This window comes from Podarcis tiliguerta (assembly GCF_965153285.1).
Source record: "Podarcis tiliguerta genome assembly, chromosome: 2".
NCBI lineage: Eukaryota > Metazoa > Chordata > Lepidosauria > Squamata > Lacertidae > Podarcis > Podarcis tiliguerta.
The window spans coordinates 72,250,682-72,273,921 of record NC_139535.1 but is presented as its reverse complement, the minus strand read 5'-3'; the positions used below and the strand labels follow the sequence as shown (position 1 = coordinate 72,273,921).

Here is a 23,240-nt window from a genome sequence, read left to right as displayed (position 1 = left end):
CTGGCCCAGCACCACAGCCCCACCCACACAATTAACTTTCTTCAAATGTTATGGGAAGTGGCATGTGAGCAGACAGTTCTGTATCCACTGCTGGGAACCACAGTTTTATATCACTGCTGTGACACCAGCTGCTAAAGAACAAAGCAGTCTTACCAGGAGGACCACACTATCCTGGTTCTGCATTGGCTAAATCAGGAGTGGACAGACTGGAAGCTTGTGGGATCTACTTAATTCAGTTACATGAACCCTGAGGCCCATCAACCAGAGACAGGTGAAAGTGGTCAGAGGCATACTTAGGCTCCCTTGCACCCTTGTCAAGGAGCTTTATCTGTGCCCCCCACCTCTGGCAAGAAGATGTATCAGTGTGCCCCACATGGACCAGAAACTAAAAAGACAGAGAGCTTTTTGTCACCTTTTACATTCTACCAATGAACACTTCTAATAGTGTACAGGCAGGCAGGCAGGATTATAGCCAGTCTGAGGCAGAGTGCAGAGGTGCAATTTTTGCACTCCCCTGGGCCTGCACCCTGGGCAGGGGACTCTTAACCAACCCCTAGGTATGCTCCTGAAAATGGTGATTCTAGAGGGTGGCCATAAGCTAAGAACTAAGGATGCCAAAAGGCATATACATATCCTTTGGGGGAGCTTTATACTTGCTGTTATTTGATATTTGACAGTCAGAAAGTCTTGCCAATCTACTGCAAATCACCTAGAGATCTACCTTCTACTGATCCACAACTATAGTCTTTTGCAGGCATAAGTAAAAAAAAAATTGATTGGCACTATGTTCTGTTGTCCCTCCTTGCTCTTACAGGAACTGTTTCATTTCTTCCTGTTTCACTAGGGCTCTGAAATACAGGTACTAAGTACAGGAGTAGCAGGGGCTGAGAAAAGGCACATTATGGAACGCTCCTAATTCCCTAATAGTAGATAGATGGCTTCAACCTCGTCTGGATAGCTCATGATTTTGCTGTCAAAGAGGTCAACCTTATCAAGAGGTCGGAACTATTGCATCATGTGTCAAATAGCTGTCCCAGGAAACTCAACTTTGACCTTTTGTAAACTAGCTCAAACCAGTTTAGTACATCCCCAATAAAATGACAAGGTGTATTTGGGAAAGGTGTAATCAGCTAAGGCCTTTGACTTTAAGATCCTCTTGTGCTGCCTGTTGTGGTTCTGACATAAATTAGAATGAACATTCTAGTGTACCCAAGGACCATAAATTAGGGTTGCCATATTTCAAAAATCTGTACCAATTCTTACCCGAAGGTTGTTGAGCTTTTTTTTTAGACAAACCCCAAAGTTTGTCTGGCTCTCACTTGACAAAGAGCCAGAACAAACCACCGCCTTCCGGAATTTCCCCTGGTCATCACTTCTGCCTTTGAAATCCCAGTAATGTGTGGGAGATCCCAGATGTATGGCAGCCCTGCCAGACATGTCTACTCAAGCATCCCTTTTCAGAACAGACCACTTTGGGAAGTCATCCAAACTGCTGCCCATTCTTATGAAAATTCTAGTTTACCTCAGAATCATAAATTTGATTACAAATAACCCCCAAGGCAGTTCCTGAAGTTGCTTGTAGCTACACATGTTGCTGTCATTTCCTTCTTCCTTGCATATTGCTGCCTACACTCCTCCTACACAGCTCTTCTAAATGTTGTCCTCATTTGTGGCGGTTGCTGGTCTCTGTGATTTCAGCACTCTGTTGTACTTGGATATTTCATTCTTTCATTATGACATGGTCAGTTCCAACATTTACTGCTAAATCTCAAGAGCTACTGACCTTGGGTGATACCAATTCTTTCTATATACTAAAAATGTTGGTCTTTTCTACCAAGAGAGGCTGGTTGATGTCCAAAGTAATCCTGGTAGATACCACCTATTCTCTGAGTAAGAAGTAAATTTTAACTTTTTCCAAGTACTTCCAATGAATGGCTCAACTTCTTCCTAGTTTCCAATATTTACATGAAAATGTTTCTATTTGTCAATATAATATGATAAAGGAATTCAAGTGCAATCCTGAATAAACATCCCAAAGATCCATGTGTTAGAAGTATTGGTAAATGACAATTTTTGTAGTTTTGAACTTTGATGAAAATGCTTTTTGACATTAATGGCAGTCATGGCTAAACTGATCATTTTTCTAAGACATTGAGAGGGAAGACACTATATAACTTTTTTGTAAGATGGCAGAAATGTATTGATTAGTAGTAAGACATTGGTTTACAATGTATTAATATTTATGAAGAAGTAGTATGGTAAATGATACAGATATGGCAAATGCCTTTTTATCTTGAGAAATATTAGTGAAACCATGCTTTTGATAAGTTTATGATTCGGGATGAACATAGGTAGGAATGATTAGACATATCCTTCAGTTAGGCTGTAATTATAATTTCTGATCATGGATGAGGTGATTATAGTTTTGCTGCTTGCTCTTGTTATGATCGGTAATTTCAGTTTATTTTTATTTGAGACAGAAATAGGTATGTTTCTGAGACAATAGCTAATCTGTGCTAGAGAAGCAGACATAATTTTTATGAATGAGGTAATAAGTCTGTTTAGTCTTGTTTTACACATTCTACATTTATTGTTTTGGCCTATACATTCAAAATTTGTTTTCACCATGTACCTTTCAGAGCTTTGGAGAAATAAAGAAAAATGTTTTTTGATTGGCTCACATCTTGGCAATAATTTGGGCTGGATTGTGAAACAATCATACAAAGAAAGGAAATGTCAACATTCTGATATACTTCTCCCTGGGAGTCCTGATGCTACTATGCCCTGGCCTGCACTGGTAAAGGTAAAGGTACCCCTGCCCGTACGGGCCAGTCTTGACGGACTCTAGGGTTGTGCGCCCATCTCACTCAAAGAGGCCGAGGGCCAGCGCTGTCCGAAGACACTTCCGGGTCACGTGGCCAGCGTGACATCGCTGCTCTGGCGAGCCAGAGCCGCACACGGAAACGCCGTTTACCTTCCCGCTAGTAAGAGGTCCCTATTTATCTACTTGCACCCGAGAGTGTTTTCGAACTGCTAGGTTGGCAGGCGCTGGGACCGAACAGCGGGAGCGCACCCCGCTGCGGGGATTCGAACTGCCGACCTTTCGATCGGCAAGCCCTAGGCGCTGAGGCTTTAACCCACAGCGCCACCCGCGTCCCGCGGCCTGCACTGGTACCGATGTCATATAGAGAATTTGGTATATTTCCTAGGCTACTTGGGTGATGATTACAGTGGTTCCAACTGTCATGATGGGAAGAGTTCTCCTTGGGTTTTTTAAAATTTAAACATGCAAGCATTCACGTATCTTGTTGCAGTCTTATATTTTGAGCAGGCTTGATATGGCAGAATATGCAATACTGGACAGTACAGTATTTTTTCATAACACTGAATCTAGTGTATTCATTCCCTCTTACTACCACCAGCAGCGACTTTATGCTGCCTGAGAATTGCCAGCAAGAACTTGATGAGAGGTAGGAGGGTTGTTCTTACCTATAAAAGAAGGCAGCACACTCAGAGAAAGGGTTCATTTCTCATCTGGAAAGTATCGCAGGCTTCACTGCAGTTGGCTTGGAAAGTTCTGTGGTGCAGGTATTGCATCTGAAGGAATGGGAGTAACCAGGAAGTGAGGATGCTGTGGGAGTCTGCTTCACACCCTAGAGCTGAGTCAGAATACCTTCATTTGGTGGTGGAAGTGACCCATCCAGCCAATAGAATAGATCAAAAACTCTTGGAAAGCAGCACAAATATCAATGGCCTTCACAGAAACAGGCAAGGGATGGATCCCAATGGTTTCAGTGAGGCTGGTTTCATAAATGTTGCATTTTAGTCCACAATGTGTCATTTATGAATGCTGTTAATTGCTGTACAGAAACTGTAAATGCTCTCTTTAAAAACCTAGTGTATGTTTTTGTCATGGTAGCTGATTCATTTGATTTGCAGAAGCAGAAAATGCAAGAAATAATTTATATATTACTTGTGAAAGTGGTGTCATTCATTATTTTTATATTGTACACTATATATTGTCAGTGTATGTATTTCTGAGTGAGAGTGATAATGTATCTGAATATACCACTGACTTCATTTGATTCAATCTTAGCTTTATCTACTTGAACAAAGGATACATCATTTGACTTTGGTGCTGAAATAACGTAAACGTTATAAAGCAAATAATTAAAAGTCTTCCTTCTTGCTTCAGTGTCTTGAGATAATTGCTCAATAATACTATCAGGGAACTGCAGTGGCCCAAATCAAATTGGTCCAGGCTGGCACCTAATATATGTCCTGAGGTGCATATTTGGTTTTTTCAAGCAGTTCATTCAGTACTTTTGGGGGCTGTGGCAGATAGGGGTTATTTCTGGGATATCTAGAAAAAGAGAACCCTACCGTCAGTGGCATGGTCAAAAGTGGAGGTTCACGCACCTCAGATAATGCACTGCCTTTCTGCTAGCTGAGAAAATCAAGAGCATTCTCTTCCTCTCAGGGTTTATTTTGCACATTCAGGCCTCAAGATTTATCTGAAAGTTGTCTATGAATGGGTCTTCTAGCCACCAATTCTTTCTGACTATTTTGGATCAGTCAAACATCATTGTGGTATTGTACACCTGCCCACTTAGCAGTTCAAAAGCACATCAAAGTGCAAGTAGATAAATAGGTACCGCTCCTGCGGGAAGGTAAATGGCATTTCCATGCGCTGCTCTGGTTCACCAGAAGCGGCTTAGTCATGCTGGCCACATGCGGACAAATGTCAGCTCCCTTGGCCTATAGAGCAAGATGAGCGTGGAACCCCAGAGTCGTCCGCGACTGGACCTAACGGTCAGGGGTACCTTTAGACTACAGTAAGTGTAGGGACGCGGGTGGCGCTGTGGGTTAAAGCCTCAGTGATCGGGCTTGCCGATCGAAAGATCAGCGGTTCGAATCCCTGCGGCAGGGTGCGCTCCCGCTGTTCGGTCCCAGCGCCTGTCAACCTAGCAGTTCGAAAGCACTCTCGGGTGCAAGTAGATAAATAGGGACCGCTTACTAGCGGGAAGGTAAACGGCATTTCCGTGTGCGGCTCTGGCTCGCCAGAGCAGCGATGTCACGCTGGCCACGTGACCCGGAAGTGTCTTCGGACAGCGCTGGCCCTCGGCCTCTTTGAGTGAGATGGGCGCACAACCCTAGAGTCTGTCAAGACTGGCCCGTACGGGCAGGGGTACCTTTACCTTTACAGTAAGTGAAAGTACCACGTGAGGTACTTCTGGAATACTTTCTTCATTTCTGGGATAACATTTGATGTGAGAGAAATCCACAGCAGAGGTGTTTTGCAGTTCACCCAATGGGAAATATTCTTTATTCCAACCTTTTCATGTTACCCTTGAAGCATGACTTTACTCATGCACCCTGTTTTGATCCTCCACATAAGGTGCAAAGTTTCCTTGTTTGTGCCAAGGAACCATGAGTTCCATCTACCACCGAGGACAACTCAGCTGTTGTTTACACCATCACTGATAGAAGAAAGATATGAAAGGGCCATTGACCTTGTGTTAATTGTTGAATTTTGCTCAGATCACCGCAACTTTTGAGTCAGTTCTTGAATATATATAAACTAATCAGCAGCTTGAAGAAGGTTCAAAGGTTCTTATAATAGTATAAAGAATAATTTACACAGGCCTTTGTGAGCCTTCTATGCTGGATTTTGTCCAAGGTTGTTACCAGGCAATCATGAGAGAACCCTAATTTTATAAATAAAGCTGACCATAAATTATTTGGAAAACAACTCTGAATTAACATTGCTCTATGGAAAGACACACAAACACAAAGATTTTTAATTGTGCAAAAAAGCCTTTTTAAGATCATTAGGGATAAGATAGTGTTGACTACATCTGTGTTCTAGTAACCCCATTTTCACCGGAGGGAGAATATTTGAAAGGGAATTCAGTCCCTTAAGGATTACTGACTCACAGAATTCATCAGCTTGCAAGCTTAGATATGTCTGACTCTTTCATCACAGGTCCCCCCCCCCTTCCCAAATGTAATGTTCAGTCACACTCTCTATAGAATATCATGTAATATGCATATAAACACACCCTGCAAGGCAGTATGGTCACTTGAAATACAAAATATTCCCTGATGTGTACTGAGTCTCAAGTCAAAAGGGAAAAGTAGATCAAGTGGTGCTTATCTGGTAGATGATTCAATGTGTGCTTAAGTTCATCTGGAGTAGGAGGAGCACAATGTCAAATAAGCATACACCCACTCTTATAGCAGGTGGCGCTTCTCACCCAGGCACTAGCACATATGCAACTTCTGAACAAAATCGATGTACGTTGTAGGCTTGCCTTTCTTTTCTGGCTCTGCTTCGGCAAGACACACAGAACTTAAGCAGGCGAAAGCTTTCCTAGCACGAAGAGCAATTACCGGGGCAACCTTTACTGTGAAGAGCTGGCCGATATGCTCAACAGCTCCTGTTTACTGGGAACAGTCCCTGTTGTCTTCTACCTGTTCAGAAAAAAGAGGGTTGTTACCCCTATTTTTACAAGTTGAGGAAATGTTGGGGATGCCTTTAAAAATTTTGTAGAACAAAGTTCTGACTCCTAGAGATGCATCTTGACCCTAGAACCCCTTTGATATAATTGTACACCTGTGGATATGAAAATAAAGAGGACAGCGGCCTTCCCCTCCTCCACCTGATCACTTTTTCAGATAGTAAATGTTGTTGGATGTGTTTACATTGCAGCTATTCTGTAGCATGGACAACCAGCCCCACTATTATTACCTTTTAAAAAGATGTTAAATTTTCAGAGCCGTTTTGCTAACACACCCTCCATTAGAAACTACAACAAGGGAGGCTATTGCAAGGTAAATTAATGAAGCATATGGTGGGCTGAAAAGGGCCTTGTAGCAGTGGGGAATGGCACCGATGGAGAGCCAGTGTGGTGTAGTGGTTAAGAGCGGTAGTCTCGTAATCTGGGGAACCGGGTTCGCGTCTCCGCTCCTCCACATGCAGCTGCTGGGTGACCTTGGGCTAGTCACACTTCTCTGAAGTCTCTCAGCCCCACTCACCTCACAGAGTGTTTGTTGTGGGGGAGGAAGGGAAAGGAGAATGTTGGCCGCTTTGAGACTCCTGAAGGGGAGTGAAAGGCGGGATATCAAATCCAAACTCTTCTTCTTCTTCTTCCTTGTTTGAATCATTTACTGGCTTCCTGTAATCACCTCATTTTTATGTACTGTAAAATAATATATTTAGTACTTTACCCCCTAGTGACCCATTTTTTGTTAGTCATGTCAGATTTTATGATTTATGTGTGCACAATTTTGTAAGGAGAACATCAAAAAATATTTTTAAACCAAACAAAAAACCCTGCACACTAAAGACAGAGCACCACTAACCCTTTCATTCTAATGTGTTAAGTCTGTTACATGTAGGGAAACCTTGACACAAGTGATCATTTCATGAGTGAGAAAACACACACTCAAACACCCCTCAGCTGACACCCCCTGCTATGTATATAATGCTAAATTATATACTGTTATGTATATGAAATTGTTTTTTGTAACCTGCCTTGGGACAGTTTTGTCCTGAAAGGTGGCATATTGAATTCAATAAACAAACAAACATTTTAAAATGCAGCAGCAGCAGCAACAACAACCAAGACTCCACAAACACAAAACCATCTGTAATCTAAAGCAATACAGTCGATAATTCAGTCGTGGTTCTTGTAGATTGGCTCTAAAATTTGGAATGCTTGATTGAGCAAGAGGAAGGTAACTTTACACAGGCCATAAATCAAAGCAAATTCCTTGAAAACGCTCTGACTTCAGATTAAAGTACCTAGTCATTGTGTCTTAGTCATACATACTGGCCTTCAGTGTTTCTGAGTCTCTCAAACATGAGGCATAGGTTCAGAATTCAGATACAGTCACATATAATCTATTTAAATTTAGAAAGTGATCAGGAAACTGAAATCTGTTGCTTTTCATTGCAGGGGGAATGAACAAAGTGCAGGAAAACAAGTTCTACATTACTAATTGTAATTCTCAGATTCAGCCCCTTTGGTTGCTTGACTCACTGCCTCAGATTCTTCATCTGTAAAATGGCATCTTCTGAGTAATAGTATGAGGATCATTTGGTAACATATGTTGAACGGTTTTTACAGTTATTAACATTACCGCTTGCTGTATTTTCTTAATTGCAAGTAAAATATAATGTTTATTTCAGCTGAGATCATCAACGACAACTAGCTTCCTATGTACTGATCATGTTATCCTCACCTCATTTAAACTCTTGCTTTGCAAGCCCATTTTGGCACGCTCTGGAATGATCTAAGGAACTGCGCCCAGCTGGAACGCAGTCAAATTCCTGTTTCTTATCTCATACTTTCTAGAAGATTCATGTTATTAAACAATGTGATGACAGGGGTCTTATCTCAGGGCAATAATGTCTTAATGCTTAGACAGGATAAAACATGGAGCATTGTCAATGTTCTGGCAGTCCTTTGGTGGGGTGGTGGGGTGTTGTTTTTAAAAGAATGTGACCTTTTAAAATATAGTCCCCCTCCCCCATACATTGTGAAATGTCTGCCAGAAAACTCACCATGGGCCTCCCAAACGCGACTTTATTAATATGTGTAGATGATTAACATTAATCTTACAAGTAAACCAGGTTTATGTAACTCATTTAGAAGAGTACCCAGCAGTGGCGTAGCGTGGGTTGTCAGCACCCGGGGCAAGGCAAGTAATTTGCGCCCCCCCCCCCCGCTGCACTGTCCCTCCCCCAGATTGTCCCTCGCTCTCTCTCCGCACCGCACCGCACGCCTGGCACCCTCCCCTCCACAGTGGGCGGCGACCCGGCGGCTCGGATCAGATTCGCACAGCCAGCACTGCAGTGAGAGAGAGAGAGTGAGCCAGGTAGGGGCAGAGAGCTGCGAGTGTGAGCGCCCCCCCCCCCCAGATTTTGCGCCCGGTACGGCCGGCCCCCCCTGCACCCCCCACGCTACGCCACTGGTGCCCAGCCAAGGTTAAGAACCACTGAGGCTGAATATGCACTGTACATTTAAAGCAGCCCTCCCAAATGCTGGGAATTTTAGTTTGTTAAAGGGGCTGGGAATTACCGGTATATCTCTGTGATGGCTCCAATGCCCAGCATTCTTTGGGGAGAGGAGAAATGTGCTTTAAGTGTAGGCAACCTTAGCAGAGCAAGTCTAGAGTCCTGAGGTGAAGTACCTATTAGGATTCTAGGCAGAAAAAAATATTAGTTGGGGAAGGGCTGTAGGTCAGTGGTAGAACCACCTGCTTTGCATGCGGAAGGTCTAATTCCCAACATCTCCTGGTGGGACTGGGAAAGATCTCTGCCTGAAATCCTGGAAAGCCATTGCCAGTCAGCATAGACAATGGTTTCCTGATAGGATGGGAATCTCTATGTTTGAATGCTATACCCAACAGAGGCTAGAGAAGGTGGCATCCTGACTCCAACTAAGGAGCAGGGGCAGATGTGACGCATGTATGTCTGTGTGTGAAGGGCAGCAGTTTTCAGTTTGAGGTAGAGAGGCTGTGTGCTGAGAGCTGGTTTTTCTCTGCAATCTGTGTTAGTGAACAGATCTGCCGCATTGTAGGAATGCCTGCTTCTTGCCTCCACTTATGTTCTTCTGCTTTTATTTGTAAATAAGGCAAATATGTCAAAGATACTGTCTTATGCCTGGTAAACCTGGATAGTGCTTTCCGTAGAAATTTTTGCCACTTGAGGAAGTGGGGAAGTGCAAAAAAAAAAAAAGAAAAAAGAGCATGCTTTCCCTCTTTCTCCTTTGCCATTACATGGTGTAGCATAGGGTTGCCATACATCCGGAATTTCCCAGACATATCCATAATACTGCTGTCTCTAGCAGTGTCCGGGTGGAAATCAGTAAAAATGTCTGTGAAAATCCATGTCATTTTTGCCGATTTTCCATTAAAAAAATAGCTCAAAAACGGCCTTTCGGTCTGGATTTTCACTGTTTTAAATATGGCAGCCCTAGTGTAGCTAGATCAGTGGCCCTTGAGGAGGGGAGGCATTGGCATGGGTAGGACCCACATGACCAGACCTGCCCATGTGATACAAACATCCCTACATTACTGGAGCAGCATTACAGGGAGCAAGCTTCAGGATAGTGACAACTTTAAAATATATGTATCAGCATTTCAATTGGCCTGCACTGTTGAAAAGGCTTCTTTTACCTTTATGGCTTTAAAATAAATTTAACTGTCTTTGAGGGTTAATTGGTATTATGATTAATGACTCCTTTTTATACTCATCTCTTCTTGATGTGCTTGAGCAATATTATTTATGATGACTGAAGGTCAGAACAAATAAATAATTATCTGTCTAACCTTATTACAAGGTGAAATGTGGACAAACATTGTATTTCTTCCAGCCATTAGGGGTTAATTAGGGCCCCTAATGGGTTACATAATATTTTGATCCAGTGAGGTATAATGGATAGTGTGTTGGGTTGGGTTTTGAAGTGGGAACACACAGGTTCTGAGCACATAAATAGCATAGACAAAAGCAACGGATTTGAAAATTTGCATTACATTGTGTTCTTTGCACTGATTACTTCCCAGGATCTGTGATCTGTTATCATTTGCCCTCTGTGCAGGATTGTGGTATAGTATGATTAAATTGATGTGATTCTTCCTGCACTTAAGCCGGAAGAGTATCTAAAACGGGCAGAAAACGTACAGGATTCATTGGCTGAATTTTTGTAAACTGTTCTGAAGGTGTTTCATTTTCGAAGAATTGCTCACAAGTCCGTTACATTACAAAATGTTGTGTAGTAGCTAAAGTTGCGATCTTATGTAAAGTTATTTGAGATTAAGTCCCTCTTTGTTCCAGTGGAGGCTTCCATGAAGGGGTGCTGGAAAACAATTTTCTATTATTCCCCCTTCCTTCTGCAGCCCTTGCCCCCCCCCCCCGCCCCAGAGTACCATGTAGGCCTCTGTACCCATTAACACCACAACCATGCATACTCTCCCACATAGAAAAACCTCCATAGCAATGAAATACGTATCAACATTCTGCTATAGAATTTATGCATATCTTTTCAGAAGTTGGACCCACTGATTTAAATTGGATTTACTCCCAGGTAAACATGTCTTGGGTCACAACCCGAGTAATAAACAGGAGGTTTAAAGAGGTTTAAAGACTGTCTCAAGGCAAAACTAAAAAAATGTTGTATAAACACTGACAACTGGGAAACACTGGCCTGCGAGCGCTCCAGTTGGAGAACAGCCTTTACCAAAGGTGTCATGGGCTTTGAAAACACTCGAACTCAGGATGCAACAGAGAAATGTGCTAAGAGGAAGGCATGCTTGGCAAATCCACACCGTGATCAACTCCCGCCTGGAAACCAATGTCTCCACTGTGGAAGGACATGTGGATCCAGAATTGGTCTCCACAGTCACTTACGGACTCATTGTTAAAACTGTGTCTATGGAAGACAATCTTACTGGGCTACAGGAAGATGTTGTCCACTCTTTCACTGCATGCATTTCAATATGTGTGAAAGTGCTGTGGCACTCATCCTAGATCAGGGGTCTGCAACCTTTAAGCCAAAAAGAGCCACTTGGACCCGTTTCCAAAGGAAAAAAAAAAACCTGGGAGCCGCAAAACTCATCATTATAAAAATAACCTTTTTGTCACTTTTTTATTATTTCTTTGTTTGACCCCTCAGAATTACTCCTCCTCATAGAAATAAACGTTAAATTAACAAGTTACCTTTTTTGTGTGTGTGTGTGTTCTTCACTCCCCTTCAAAACAGTGACCAGCGTGCATGCCCCCATTCAATGCAGTGACCAGCGTACATGCCCCTTACAATGTAGCGGGCGGGCGGGAAGGTGACGTCGGGACGGTGCGTGACTAAAGCACGCACCGCCCCCATGCATGCGACGTCACAGCCAGTACAGCACCCGCCACAGTGGGGAGTGTCGGGGCGCACAATGCGCTTCCTCCCCTCGCTAGTATCCGCCCTGGAGCTGCGGCAAAGGTGTAAAAGAGCCACATGCGGCTCCGGAGCCGCGGGTTGCAGACCCCTGTCCTAGATTAACTGAAAATTTCAGTAAGACTGGGGTCACATAACACACCGGTGTAATTTAATGCATGCATCTAGTGCCTATTCATTCATTTACTGCCAGTACAGTACTTGTATGCCACCTCTCGCGGCTAGCCCTCCCAAGGCTCCTGGCAGCTTATTTAAAACATAAAATAATTATTATACCAACGCGTGTTTACACAGAATGTGCTCAACGACACTTATACCTAAGGCACGTACGTAGTAGGATCGTGGCCTTACTGTACAATCTTATAGGTCTACTCAGTTCGATGAGCGTTCAGTTATAGACTCACTGACAGGTAAGCGAGCATAGGAGCGCATTCTTAAATCACGGGCAAATTGCCCTCCGCTCTTTGCAGACACGTCCGCCTGCGCCCTTTAACGTTCCCAGCCCTAAAAAGTTTGACGCGTGCATGCAGACGGAGGGTTCCCACCGCCTCGTGCCTAGATTTTAGGATCGCCTCCCCCGCCTTTCGCTTCGCTCTGCCCCCAGCGCCCACCTGCCCGCCCCCTTTCCCTCCGCGGCGGAAGCGGCGCGTCGGCCGCTCTCCGGCGCCCAATGAGTTCTTGCTGCGCGTCCTCTGGCCTGGCCGGGCTGGGTCCGTCACTTCCTGCCCCCTGTAGCCGGCACGACCGAGCCTGAAATCCCAGGGAAGAGGAGGTGGAGGTGGTGGCCGTGGAGGCGGAGGAGGAGGAGGAAGAGGAGGAGGAGGGGGGCGGGGAGCAGGGAGGTTGAGCTGCGTTCGCCACCAACATGCCCTTTGATTTCAGGAGGTGAGTGCGGGCGGCGTCCCCAGAAAAGGGGTGTGTGAGAGAATGAATGGATGCATGCATGTGCAGGGAGAGCCTTTGCAGCAAGAGGTGGGGGTGGGGGGTGCAGTGCACACGGCGACCCATCCCACTCCGCACCCCCCAATATTAAGCTAGTGCAGCTGTCATCTTTCCCATCAGGATGTGGGGAGCGGGGCACACGCCACGGTCCCTCGGGTGCGGAGCGCCCCTCTGCGGTGCTCGGTGGACGGGGAAAAGAAAGCGGGTGGGGGGCATCCAATTTATGGGCCCATTTGGGCAGTTGTTTACTATAAAAATCCATGAAAAAGGCTTAGCCTCGGGTTGTAGAACAAAGCCCACATCTCACTTCTTTTAAAATTATTATGATCTTTAAGAGTAATAAAGGGTGCCAGGCAGAGCAGGCCCCCGCCCCAGCCATAACCCTCTGATCCCTAGAATTCCTCAAAAAAGGGGGGGGGGAAGTGAGTTTCTAGCACTTGTGAGACCTGAGATATGAGGCAAAATGTATAGCTCTCAGATATGAGGCCAAATGTACTGTTCTTCTCTTTTTGTGTCTGCCCCCCCCCCCATTCAGTGTTTTGCTTTGTCCCACCCCCACCCCCGAAAACTTCTGTCAAATGCCCATGTTTCCCTCAAGTCCCTTCTGCCCTATGAATAGTGATTTCTGTACTTGAAGCATGAATGTGAGGTAGCAGTCACTGGGGCAGATCTGATTTGGAGAAGGGTATGAAGTGCATTCACTTTGCCAAGACTGAGGCAAAAGAAGGTGATGGTGGGAAGCAGTGGTAAAAATTGAGTTTGATGAGCAGGATGCTGTAGGCCGATAGAGTTGGCCCACTTATTCCTTCCCCCTTCTTAAAAGTGGCTCTTGAGCAAAACTGGATGCTTCTTAGGGTCATAAAGGGTGCGCTGAGATGAGTGACTGACAGCAGAATCCTATGCATGTCTACTCAGAAGTCTTAATGAGTTCAGTAGGTATGTAGAAGTCAGAATGAATTGAAAGGAATAGAAGTGGAAATGCCCAGTAGCTGGTTTGAGATGAGCTCTTTTAGTCCCCAAGATAAAAGCATGGTGACTCAAAGGAGAATACTAATAAGGTGTGTGTCCTGGACGCAGCTGGATAGAACAATAAGAGTTAAGGAGAGTAGGTACACAGGAAAGCTGAGATTTATTTCAATCACACACTCACAAATAGCATGCTGATTTCCCTTTCAATTGTCTGCCAAAGTAGTCTTGGCTGTTATATCAGATGCATTGGTTCCGTCATCAAACTGCTTATGATGCCAGCGAGGTGCCACACATTCCTTGGCATAAGTCTTTCGTTCCCATCCCCAACAAATGACGTTCTGTCATTGGCCCTTCTTTATATCAGCCTTTCTGCCTGTTTCCATAGTGCTATATAAGACATGTGAACCCTTTTTTAAAAACAAGAGTTTGCTGCCATACCTTCTATTCCTTCTGCCCCTGTTCATTCCAGCTAATGTAACATTTCTATTATGCATTGCAGTCTGAAAAAGACTATATTATTGCAAAACGGCATTTCCCTTAATCCTTACTATTTTCAGCCATTATCCCATTGTATTATAAGATCCTCAAATGGATCGGTTGAAATTTGTTCTGTGCAAGCTGTGTTAATATGCAGCAGTGGGAGGGAACCTGTGGTCCCCTATAGATTTTACTGGACTACCACTCCCATCACCTCTTGACCAGCGGCATGCTGGCTGGGGCTGATGGAAGTTGGAGTCTGATAACATCTGGAGGGCTACAGGTCCTCCTCACCCCACACCCCATTTTACAGGATTGCAGGCTTTTAAACTGCACTTTAAAAATGCTTCTTCACTGAAACAGTTCTTCCTTTATTTTGGGGTGTAGATAGTTTGTAGTGCCCTTATAAAGTTCTTTTTCTGCAACCGAGTGAGACAAGTGAATCTTGTTCTCTGGCTCTTCTGTTGGTAGGCATGCCTGAGAGAGCAGTTTCTGTTTGCTAGTCTCAAGGTGCTTGATGCCAAAGATTCCACAGCCAAGCTTGAAAACCTCATTTGCCCTCATAACATGGGGCAGTTCCCTGTGTACTTCCTTCCACCTGCGTCTTGAGAGGGTACCACCTCTGCATACATTTACTAGGTGTGCTTACATCTTTCCCTGAGGGGTGGGGAAACACAGGTGAGGATGTTGTCCTTATAAATGGAAACATGCTATTATTATATAACACTTCAGATGCACCTAGTATTTTGTGAGGTCCCTGCCCCAAGGCCTTATGACATAAGTTAACACACAAGCAGTAGGCATAAAGGGAGGGTGTGGTGGCCTGACGACTGGACATAGGGTGGTTGCATGCAAAGGGTAGTTTTGGAGGAGCATGTAGGTGTGTAGAAGGTTAAGGATTTTCCAAACATATTATTATTATTATATAACATGTTACTCTTTCTCCATCAGATACTTCAAGGCACCTGGGTGTGTTGGGGAAGGAAATCTCAGGGTATAGTTGAATAATTCATGCCTCCTTAAACTGGCAGTGGAAAAACACTTGTTCTCCACAACACAATGACCAGGAAACATGGGACAATGGCATATATTGTGCTTTTCTTGTCAGTAGAGGTGCCTAATCTCTGCACTTGTTTGACTAGCATATATTAAAATTTATTTGGGAAGCTGTCCAGGTACTAATGCTGCTTGTCATGCTCAGCAGGAATTATTATGCAAAGTATTTTGAATAGGAAGCATTATATTAAGAGTGTTTGTCTTTGAGTGATCCGGAATTTGTTCTGCTCCTGTTGACAAACATGAATACTTGAATGATAAGCAACATTGTTTTATGTTCCCTTTATGTATTTTAAATGTGCTGGATTAGTTTGAGACGGATGCTTGGCTAAGGTTTCAGATACTCTTAGTGCTTTTCTTTAACTTGTGACTTAATTTCCCAATCGCAAACTCTTTAAAAAATAATCAAATATTTCAGTTGCATTTGTATCTTACCCTTTATCTCAGGAGCCTAGAGCAGCAAGCATGGAAGGATTCAATTTCCTCCAAATTCACCAGTATAACTCCTACATAGAACTCTTCTGAATTGGAACCAGAAGTGAATAGGTAATCCATATGGTACAGAAAGCTCCCTTAAACTGAATCAGACTATTGGTCTCTCTTGTTCGGTCTTGGCTACTGCACACTGACTGGCAGCAGTTTCCCAGAATAGACAGGAATCTCTACCTGGAAATCCTTGGGATAGACCCTGAGGCTTTCTGCCTGTAGCTCATGCGTGCTTCCACAGAGCACATAAATATCTCATGTCACCCAACTCCTGCCAGTAGACAGGATGAAGTTTCTGAACAGCCTTCAGGGGCTACCATTGGAGTGCATTGTATTAGTCAGGCCTACCTGGCTGATCACAGAGGCAACTAGGCCCCTTTTAGTCATAACCTCTTGCACTGCGCCAAAGGGCAGTCATTATTGCATGATTCTTCCTCCCCCTCCTGGTTCCAGACTTGTCCCTCCTGCCACCAATTTTCTTTTAATCTGTTAGATAGAGCTTCCTATTTAGTGCTTAGCTGCACAAACCTGTTCATGGAAGTAAGCTCTGCTGTATTCAGTGGGGTTTATTGTTGTGAAATTGTGTGCAACATTGCTACTTTAGTTTACCTTTAGAGATGGCAAATATCTTGTTTCTTCCATGCTTGGTTGCTTGGAAGTCAGGTGTTTTAAGCTGCCGCAAGAATCTTATTGCTACCTAATTTCTTTCATAAGTTGCCCAGAACGATATGTGGCCCGGAATGTAATATCTGTGTGCCTAAATAGTCCAGTTCTGTTCCCAGCAGCTAGACAAACAGTGAACATGCAGTAGAAATACTCCCCCACACTCCATAAATATCCCTCATTAAAGGAATAACCCGTCTGCAAATGCGCCAAGTAAAGAACCAGAGCTGCAAGCCTTAAGAGTGGAGTCTCTACACAGGCAACACTAAGATGTGAATTTTAAATTACGTATTGATGTACTGGGGTGTGCAGTTTGCTTCTTCCTCCAATGTAGTCTTCTCCAACCTGCTACCTGCCAGATGTTTGGACTATAGTGGTCAACTGCCTGAGCCAGTGCTGGACTGGGGTGATTGATGAGAGTTTTAAGTCCAGAATTTCTGGAAGGCACCAGGTTAGAGAAGGTGGCGTACATGGATAGATAAGATTTCCTTTCCTGCCAATTACTATTACTTTCTGATAGCAGATTCCATGATGGCCTGCCTTTGAAATAATGGTTTTCTGCTCTGTGTTAGTTATCTGGTAGCTGACTCAGTGCTTCTTCCACTGCCTCTTTCTTGATTTTTTTCCTCTGAGGCGCCCCCCCCCCCCGGACCTTGACACGTAATCATTTGCTAGTGTATATAGATCTCATATAATTGGCTATTGGGGAAAATAAGTATTTGACAGTGCAGTCCTATACATGTCTATTCAGAATCAATCCTCATTTGTGTGCAGTGGGACCTATATTCATGGAAGTATGTTAAGTATTGAACTGTATAGGAAATGGCTTTTCTGGAGAACTGTATTCGTCTACTGATTTGATAACTTGTACTGCTTGTTCTTCCCATAATCCTTACATGGGCCGTGATAAAGCAGAGCAGTTTATGAGCAAAATTATGTACTAAATTGGTTCTGTAAAGATGTTTGTATAGTCTTTCCATGTGGAACATAATGTTAGTCCTGAGGCTATGCGGCAGTAGGTGTATTTATAAACAAGAGATAAGAGATACAGCCTGTGTAAACTCCTTGTTTAGTAAACCAACTGATATTAATTCTCTGACATTTTCTAGCACCTAGTGACAATGGTAAGTACCTGGTGGTCACTTATAAATGTAACTTCAGTCAGAGCAATTTCTGACCATTTACATCATCCAACAGAGATGGGGGAAACCTTTTCTAGCCCAAGGGCTGCATGCTAGTGATGGATGGCTTTAGAGGCAAAAGTGAGTGTGACCACAGATGTGACCCTTTAACCTTTTCCAGTAGACTTCATTCCAAGAAGTCTCTCCATCCTCTATTTGGGTGAGCAAGATGCACTGACACAGTTCAAGGGCACATTCCAGCCAGGTAAAAAGCACCTGAGGGCATGGAGGAGGGCTGGTGGGGGAGTGTGGTGTGGAGAGAGTCCCGAGCGCCAGATAGAGGGGCTTCATTAGGCTTCTAGGCCTCAGGTTCCATACCTCTGCAAGGGCTTATGATGCTACGGCAGCTCTTTGTATGGGTACCCAAAGTCAAAAAGGATCTTATAGAGCTGGAAAGGGTGTGGAAAAGGACAGCCATAACTATCATGGGGTTGAAGCATCTAACCTGCAAAAAAAGGCTAAAGCACCTGAGGCGTCTTAGATCTGGAAAAAGACGGCTAAAGTTTCATCTATTCCCCCCCCCACCCTCTTATTGGATGTCCCTATCCTGGGAGGTACATCCTACTCATCTGGTTTTAACTGACCATATTTTCTACTAAATATAGAACTGTAGAGTTGGAAGGGACCCCAAAAGTCATCTAATCCAGCCCCCTGAAATGTAGGAGTATAACACAGAAAAGAATATAACACAGAAAGGAATATAACACAGAAAGTGGGGTGGGGGACTGTAAAGCTGTAATTCTCACTTTTGACATTACCACGTCTGTGATATCATTGTTCAAGGGCAACCTGCTTATGGTAGCATCTCCTGAACGTAGTTAGGAGCGGTGGAAGCTGTGGGTGAAGGTGAGTGTGAATGATGAACAGATTATATATAGGCGTCTGTGTTTGCTCATGGAAAATAGCAAAATGTGTATTAATGATGATCTTATCCATTGTACGGCAATGTGTAAGAATAATTTTGCAGTGACTGTGTTACTAATTTTACTTTGCTTCTAAAACGGTTTTCTAAACAGTTGCTTTGATTAGCGACCAGCACTCTGAGTTTGGCGAGCAAACTGGTGACCTGAGATAGCTTGTTGGTAAAGTAACAGAAATTCATTACAAAGGTGCCAGTTTTAATGATGAAGAGAAGAAGCTTTTAATTTGCTTACTCAAGTGTTCAAGAAAGTCAAAATACATGAAATACAGTATATGCTAACTTTTTGGATTAAATTTAAAAATTTAGTTTTGTAGCTAGTAACACTTGTGTGTACTGGAAGTACTGGATGAGAAACCATTTTACACTATCAGTGGGTTCTATAAAGGTCTCTACATTTGCATAAACCTAATGGAATTACTGTGATTCACTGCACATAAAACCTCGTATTTTAGCTCTTAAGTGAAAAGGATTTTTGGACTTTTGACTTGTTTTCCTTACCATTGGACCTAAGGCACATACTCTGAAATTAAAATTTGAGAGCCCTTATAAAATGTATTATATAAGCTTATGTGACCCAGTTCTAATCTCAGGTTGATGTTAATTTGGCAAAAGCCTCTGTATAATAAAATAGAAATCTGGACTTGGTTAGGAAGTCTCTAGTAATTTTTTTGTGGCTGGTTAGTAAGAACTTAACAAGAGCAACTCTCTTTCTCTCTTCTTAGCTCTGCAAAATGTGGGTGACTCTGGCTGGAAAATTGGGTTATAAATATGTCTGAAAGCCAGGTGTTGTGGTTGACTTGAGGTAATGCCGTATAAACATAAAATATTGTTCTATTCCACATGTGGTATTCTAGTGCCCAGACTGCGCTGTGCACAGTATGATTTAAATAGGGTTTGTGATGTCATCTGTCCTTATTAAGGAGATACTTAGAAATATTTTTGTAGCGCTTTCTCCTCATAGAGTACATCCCAGAATGTTGCTGTATAACTCAGCATCTCCTCAATATCCTATTTTTACCAGAACTAAGCAGTACTTGGGTAAGTTGCTAAGGGAATATGTGACTGCTGAGAGAAAATGTTACCCAATGGGCCCTTTCTGCAGTGGCCCTCCGTTTGTGGAATGCTCTCCCCAGCGAGGTTTGTCTGGCGCCTTCATTATATATATTTTAGGCTCCAGGCAAAACATTGCTCTTCAACCAAGCATTGGGATGATTACTATTCTACAGCCTTTTAAATGTCTTGGTGGGAGAGGGGCTTATTGTTCTGTTGTTTCTGTTTTAACTACTTATTTGTGCTTTTATCTTGTATTTCTATCTTGTGGAGCACCCTGAGATGAAGGGCGGTATATAAATCTAATAAATAAAAATATATATTAACATATCTTTGCAAATGACTTGCCACTTAAACCTTGAAAAGAATGATGTTTCACCACAATACTATTTATTAAACAATTTCCTGAAATCAGATTGACTAGAATATTACGCCATGAGCTTTTGTAGGCTCTGGTTCTGTTTCGTCAGAGGAAGGAAGTAATTGACTGGGAAGGCAGCAGGTAGGTTTAATATGAAATGTTTGTGACTACCTCGTGAGAATATCAGAATTCTTGAGGTCTTTCTCCATTAGTTAGAAATTTGGCACAAGCACAATTCAAGAAATCTTTCTTAGTTGCAAAGTGTAGATCATGAGCTTCAGGACATCTTCACATGTGAAGTGGTGCCTTGTTTTAAGAACAGCTTAGTTTATGAACAACTTGGATTAAGAACGCTGCAAACCCGTAAGTAGGTGTTTTGGTTTGTGAACTTTGCTGTGGAATATGAACATGTTCCGCTTCCTGTTTAGTGTGTTCCAATTGTAAATTGAGTCCCGTGCTGCTATGGAAAAGCACACCTTGCTTTAAGAACATTTTGGTTGAAGAACAGACTTCTGCAACGGATTAAGTTTGTAAACCAAGGTACCACTGTACAGTGGTACCTCGGGTTAAGTACTTAATTCGTTCTGGAGGTCCGTACTTAACCTGAAATTGTTCTTAACCTGAAGCACCACTTTAGCTAATGGGGCCTCCTGCTGCTGCTGCACCGCAGGAGCACAATTTCTGTTCTCATCCTGAAGCAAAGTTCTTAACCTGAAGCACTATTTCTGGGTTAGCGGAGTCTGTAATCTGAAGTGTATGTAACCTGAAGCGTATGTAACCTGAAGCATATGTAACCTGAGGTACCACTGTACCCGTATGAGAAGCCAGTATTCTATTACAGAGCATGCTAGACCACATGGGGCAGATTGTACTGCTGAAGGGTCCCTTTGTCCTTTTCAGCCAATACCAGGTATTTGATTGGGAAGGATTTCTAGTGGCAGTCAGTCATAAATGGCAGCTCACAGAACACAAAGTGAATTTGCTAATATAAGTGTGAATTGAGGGACAGTGGCTCACACAATGTTAAAGGTATGGAAACTAGATAAACAATTGTGAATTTGGATTAAAAATTGCCTAGTTTCTAATAAAAAATACTTACTTAATTTTTTTTTTAATTGGATTTTAAATTATAAATTAAAAAAATCTGATTTTAATGCAAACAGTTAGAAGTTTAATTTACAGTTTAATTCAAAACTGAATCAGTGCACTCTTATCAAAACACACTGAATTAAAATCCTACTTTTCTCTTAAAAACAAACAAACAAAAACATAAAACCTCATACCATGGTGGGAAACATCATATATCATAACTATGACACAAAGATAATGTGTTAACCTTGATTGTGAGTTCCCCTGCTCCTGCCAGATGGGCTCTTTCCATTAAAGGAAGGGGCCCTAATTGGCAGAGACTTGTGCTGACAGCAGGCCTGTGGAGGATGGGTTTTCTTGACTTGACAGAGTAAGTCCGGCAGGCCCCTGGTAGCCCCCCCCCCCCCCCGCTGCGCCAGCTTAGCCATCTGAGGCCTGGGGCAATTGTACCCCACTCCTGGCTGACAGAAGAGAGGGAAATGTGATTTCCTGATTCCATGCCCCGCTGCCAGTCTCAGCACAGCTCCCTATTCTGTCCCAGAGGGTTCCCCAACCCTCCAAAACACATTTTACAGAATCAAAGGGAGCTGCAAGGGGGAAGGAACTACCAATGAAAATTGCCTCTTCCCATATGTAGGATCTTAGGATCCAAGTCATTGTAGAAATTACTATGGGGCAAATTATGGATGTTTACAGTTGTACCAACAAGGCAGCCTAGGAAATTTACTTCTATCTCTCAGAGAAATACTTCTTTGATTAGTAAACCACCAGTCCTTCCTTATGCAAAGTCTTGACCCCTATCTGGTGTAAAGGAGCTTTCCCACATACCTTTGCTGCCCTTACAAGCTGTGCTAGAAAGAATTTTTCTTACGTCCTTCATCGTTCCTTTCTCTGCCTCCTTTCCCTCCCCACTATTATTTGTTATTAATATATATCAAAATAATATATCAAAATAGGTGCCTTTGTTTCTATTTCAGCGTGGTGTGGACTTGAGTTGCGCAGCTACCTTCAGTTAGTATAGTGAGACTCAGGTGATGTCAACATTGCACAGGATGTAGGTGAGCAGTGGTGCCTCTTGCTCTGCAATCTGCATTTTAAAGAGCCAGTAGGGATATATTATTGTGCATCGTATTCATTCATTGCTTCTCTTGCAGTGACTTTTTTAGGTTTCAGTCCAAAAATGGGTTGGTCTCCTTGAATACCACTTCTATTACTTGAACATATTTCTCCTGTTACTTGAATATATTTTCCTCTCTGATGATGTAAGCATGTCGCTGGCTGGCTTAAAGAGGAGGGGAATTCAACATCATGCTTATATTATTTATTTGCTTTTAGATGCTTGCTGCCCAATAGAAAGGACAGACTTTTGGCATTAAGCGCAAGCTGAATCTACAAACTTAGCTTCGAAAGTCAGATTTGTCTAATGTGGTTTTTCACACATTGTCCAAGCCACTTTAACTCTGTAGTAAGCCTGGAAAATATTTTGATAAAGCCATCAGTGAGGCTTATCAGACATGCCTGCAAAAGGTTCAGAGCAAATCTTCAGTATACATGTTCAGTGCACGCACACACATACATGCATTCCCAAATACTATTCTAGCCAAACCTCCAAATTAGTGAAACTGAACAAACACAGTAGATAAAATGTCATAATAGTTGGCATGTGTGTTTCAAAACAAGAATTCCCATGACCTGTAGCAGAGTGAGGATTTTTTTTTCCTGTTATAAAATGATTTTGGATATAGTTCCACAAACTTATGCAAAGCACAGTCTTCAACCACGATGGATAGGTGTCTGCATTTCGTCCTGCTAAAAAAAGCCAGCTAGTGCTTTGCAGGTTGCATCTATTTAGGATGCAATCCCTTTCAAGCATTTTCTTAGAAAATGTTCCCTGGAGCTTTTCAGTGCACGTGTAGTCTTTTTCAAGTAGCATGGCACTTCTTTGCAGCTTACAGTGATGTGGCCACCAGTTTGCATACGAAGCCAGTAAGATTGAAGGTCTGGAGTTGCACAGGTTAGTTCACACCAAGAATGGACACCGGAAACCCCAGTAACTTTTGTGCCTTTTTTGGTGTGTGGCAGGGGACTGCTTTCCT

At 43.0% G+C, this 23,240-nt stretch overlaps 1 protein-coding gene across 1 annotated transcript in view; it reads left to right on the top strand.

Moving 5' to 3' along the window:
• The first annotated feature begins 12,555 nt into the window (after positions 1–12,555).
• The window catches only part of ERGIC1 (endoplasmic reticulum-golgi intermediate compartment 1), a 74,847-nt gene continuing 64,162 nt past the window's right edge, over positions 12,556–23,240 (top strand). The window contains exon 1 of the mRNA XM_083430971.1: positions 12,556–12,833. Coding sequence (XP_083287097.1) covers positions 12,814–12,833 — 20 coding nt within the window. The 5' untranslated portion in view covers positions 12,556–12,813. The remainder of the gene's footprint in view (positions 12,834–23,240) is intronic.